This window comes from Liolophura sinensis, chromosome 6 (genome assembly GCF_032854445.1).
Source record: "Liolophura sinensis isolate JHLJ2023 chromosome 6, CUHK_Ljap_v2, whole genome shotgun sequence".
Classification (NCBI taxonomy): Eukaryota; Metazoa; Mollusca; class Polyplacophora; order Chitonida; family Chitonidae; genus Liolophura; species Liolophura sinensis.
The window spans coordinates 54,943,073-54,947,566 of record NC_088300.1 but is presented as its reverse complement, the minus strand read 5'-3'; the positions used below and the strand labels follow the sequence as shown (position 1 = coordinate 54,947,566).

Genomic DNA, 4,494 nt, shown 5'->3' with positions numbered 1-4,494 from the left:
AGCTTAAAGTTGCTATGCTGCTTTTGCCTGGAAATAACCATTGCATTACAGCCTATAGGCCTACAGGGCTATGTGGCCTTTACCACTTGGAAAAGTCACCACTTCTTACTCAGATAGTTCTGATTTAAGCTGCAACTATGGATAGCCCCATTTGGTGATAAACACCATACATAATGCACGACTGGCTTGTCCCAGAGAAAAGCAGGGCCAGAATATCCCTGCTGGTTCCAGAGTTTGTTCTGTCTCCCTGAAGAGTGTAAGTTGTGGTTGTGGTTTTAATCAGTCCCATCCGGGGTCGGCACACGCCAATATCCCAAACACCAACAACCCAGTAAAAACTTCGAACCATGCTTTATTTCTGGTTGAAGTGTTCTTCCAATATTTCCGGCATCGAATTGAGTTCTCAGGGCCTTTACTTTCGGGCAAAATTTTAACAAACCAAATCAAGTCGATATTTATAAAAAAAAGGATGAAATCATGGTTTATTATAAAAGTACAAGAATATTTCAAAATAGCACCACGGAGGGTATCACAAAACAACTCCAGATTTTGGCTCCCGTAAAAGGACTGTGACCAATGCCTATTTACAAAATGGAATAGGTAATGCTAGTTGTAGTGAAGTGTTGAGAGTAACATGTGACCAATGCCAATATTCTTTAAGGAATCTTTGGACCGCTTTTTTTGTTCAGTCAATTAAGTAAAATTAATGGTAACAACAAAGAATAAAATCTGTACAAAGACTGACAACATACATATGGTCTGAATAAGCGTATTGTGTATAAATGGTTGTCCCAAGTCAACAATGAGATCACAAAATTGGGATCATCCTTAATTCTGCGCATTATGAAGATGTTATAGTTGGCTAGTTAGGAGTTGGCATTTCACCTCCTGATTTTGGAGGTACATCGTTAGCAAACTCTGACTAGTTCGCCTCTGAACAGTGCGACAGTCATCTAATTTCGCCTTCTAAAAGTATAACATTGACAAACTCAGATGCTGACATCAGGATTCTTCATCCTTTAATGGCCCCAACACAATTACTTTGGCACTTTTGCTGTATAGTTTGGCTTTCTTTATTCCTACCAACCAAGACTTTCAAATCTTTCAAAAAGTTACTAACTTATATGCATACATCATTTTGTAAACTGTTTCATATTCTATATATCGTGTGGAACGTCTTTCAGTCAGGAAAACCAACAGCCACATGTGTTGACATCCAACCAATCAGAAACTCTTAGATGTTCTGATTAGTTTGTTTCAATGTCACGAGACATCTCGACACGCCCTCACGCGAGTTGAGTGTCGCTTCCCCTTCACCTTCCTGTAGGCAGGGTACCAATGGGTATGGTCGGCTTGAGACAAATCCTGGGCAGGAAGCTGGTCTCATGAGAGATATGGCTTGCAAAACTGGTAAACAAGTCTCTTAGAGTGCTCTGTCTTCTTGATAATGCCCTTCTTATAATACTGACGGATGGAACGACTTAGCTTGTCGTAGTTCATTGCTGGTCGGTTCTTTCTTTTTCCCCACAGACGAGCAACGCGTGACGAGTCTTCAATCTTAAAAATACCTGTTAACAGAAGAAACACAGTGGAGGGAATTAGTCTCCTTTAAACACATGAACATACATTTCACAAACTAACAATACCTGCTTACTTAACGTTATGTAACATTTAGTTCTGTGTGTACTAGTATTCATGTTTGACGGTCTTGTTCATGTTAGACTAAGTACACCAAAATTTAGGTCAGACACACAGGTATGCAGAGACAGGGTCGTACAGCAGTGTCGTCTGCGCTTATGTCTGGGTCATACAGACAGCATGTTCGGGACACATTGTGTTTGTAACCTATCCCGAATTCAAAAACACGAATGATTTACACACCTTTTTCACGATCCAGCCACTTGATGCAGTTGCCATGACACTGGCCCTGGAGCAGAAGCTCCTTAAGAAACTGCCACAAGTGTATCGTTTGCTTGTGCTCTGTCGTGCCGGAACGGATGGGCTTCTCTAAACCAGGCTCGCTTTTGAAGGCTGGAAATAAAAAAGTGAAACATTAACAAGGATCTGTAGGAATTAAGTTTTTGTTCTATTTCTTTACTTGATCATGTTCTTATTAACTTGTTTGTTGTTGTTTTCTGATGAATGTTGGGAAAACAGTGCGACTTTTGCATCTGGAAGTCTCAATGGTACCACACGGTACGTTATGAACGACATGGGTATATATACTTACTTGTGCTAAGGAAATCAAAGTTAGTGGTCTTGTTGCTGGATGAGAAACCGATGGAGGAGGTTGAGCTGCTGCTGAGACTATCAAGGCTACAGGTGCTGGGTGCAGGGGACAAGGATGGGGACGGGGAGATGGCTGGGGCTGGGTGTGGAATGGCATCCTGGAAACTCATGTATGCATTTTCCTGGATCATCTCAGGCTTGATCTGTGCAGCCGATGTTTGGTTGTATAATCGAGCTGAAAACAACAACAGATTAGTCCATTACTCGAAAATTATACTATTTTTTTTTTTAAATAAATTCAAAAAATATTATGTATTTTTTTTTTTTTATATATTAGCAATAATTGTAATAAGAGAAATATGACATTTACCATTTTTCCAGATTTCCAGCTGAGAGTACAATGTGCTGCCACTTTCCATAGATCGCATTCGGAAATCAGTTTCTGTGAAATGACAGAGAGTGGATCCTGGGATAAGGAACATGCATGTGTCTAACACGGAGAGTTGATATTGCTGTAACGTCCACCTCACCCAGCATTGCGTCTGATCTGCGGTCCACTCAGAGGGATCTATCAACAGAAATAACATTATCATCATTAAAAAAAGTTCATAATGACTGTCCCAACAGTGTGGTTAACTAATTACTGAGTAATTTTATATCATTTCCGTTCAATGAGAATCATCTGAGGCATTAAAATTTGTCTGTAAATTATATACCGTACGTTCTTCGGCGGCTAAAACAAGGGAGACAACTCACCTGGTGATATTCCAAGAGTGGCACAGGCTGTATCGATATCTTTCCTGACTTGGTTAATAACGAACGTTTCCATGATCTCCAGCTGATTTGGCTCGCCGTACATGCTATAAGAGTCTTGTGGTTGGGTCTCGAATCCGTACTCTGTGCAGCCAGATGGTATGTCGGGTAACTCTTGTTTAATATGGACGGATGGGATCGTATCTGGGTAGAAGGTGACGTCTTCGTTATTGACATGGTCTAGGTCCAGCAGTTGGATAGGACTTTGTTCGCCGATCAACTGTTGGTCATTCACCACCTCTACTGGTGTACAGTTCATGGAGCCGACAGGGGCCAGCTTCACGTCACCGCTAAAGCTGAAGGGATCAAAGATGTTGCTACCAATTATCAGGCTCTTGCCTTAATGTCACAGAACATCATGTCCTCGTCAAGAAGAGGGAGGGAACTAATCTGAGGAACCTGAGGCCAGAAACAAACACACACCCCAACTTAAGACATGTCAAACCGAGCTGAGTAAACAACATTATCTAAGTAAGGACTGTCACAACATTTTATTAGTCAACAACATTTAATACTACAAGAAGTCCAAAGTCTAGCTTTAGGCTATGCTCCAGCGGACCTAGGCATGTACAGTGAAGAGTGATCTATATGCTATCTATATGGTGACAAGCTTGATTTCATGCCTCAGTGAACCGTTAATTGTCACAACACGCATTTCTACGTCACTTCATCGCATTCCAGAGAACTTCACTCCCTCCCGTCTTTTGCTTAAAATTTCACTCACTATTCACCAAGGCAAAAATCACAAACCTTTGTCTCCAATAACATTATGAATTTATTTATTATTATTATTATTTTCTTTCTTGGTTTTTTTTTTAGGTATATAAAATGAAAATAACTTACTTTCTGGTCCGCATTCATATCGGATCCCGAGTAGTACGTCAGCATTGTGTCGGTTTCGGAATGCTTATCAAAATGGCTCAAGTAAGCCTCAACTGCCTGGAATTCTGTAATAAAAAAAATCACAAAAACATTCAGTAAAATTAAAATAAAAGCGAACTGTCAGAACTAATGATTAACGAACTAGAAAATAAAATACAATTAAAATAAAGCTAAATAAATTAATAAAGTACAAAAAAAATATAAACTGACTTGCTAAATCACACTTGCTAAGGAACTAAGTTGTACGCCGGATGTTTCTTTACAGAAGAGTAATATCTCCGTTAAGTAACTTTCTTCTTAACTTCAAGCAAGAAACTTATAAGAGCATCGGCTTGAAGGGAAATCCCTTGGTCCGTCACTGTGACAATATAGTGGAACTCCTGATTATAAATATATCCAAGTGGGTAATCCCAATCTGCAGACACAAGTAACTGCCAAGTGTACTCACCGCCTTGGCATTGACGATCTGCTCGACTCGCAAGTTTCGATTGGTATGGGCTTACATCTGTATCCTCGCTCATATATATTAACAACCCTCATCAAATTCTTCGAAATAGCTCCAGTTCAAGC

The 4,494-nt window shown here is 40.0% G+C and overlaps 1 protein-coding gene across 1 annotated transcript; it reads right to left on the bottom strand.

Annotated features, from left to right (window-relative positions):
- Window positions 1-456: 456 nt before the first annotated feature.
- Window positions 457-3,353, bottom strand: LOC135468174 (SAM pointed domain-containing Ets transcription factor-like). Its single transcript, XM_064746263.1, has 5 exons — window positions 2,986-3,353; window positions 2,600-2,797; window positions 2,231-2,464; window positions 1,882-2,031; window positions 457-1,568 (listed from the first exon to the last, which is right to left on the bottom strand). The coding sequence occupies exons 1-5, from the start codon at window positions 3,299-3,301 to the stop codon at window positions 1,384-1,386; spliced, it is 1,083 nt and encodes a 360-aa protein (XP_064602333.1). The 5' UTR covers window positions 3,302-3,353; the 3' UTR covers window positions 457-1,383.
- Between the last annotated feature and the right edge of the window lie 1,141 nt (window positions 3,354-4,494).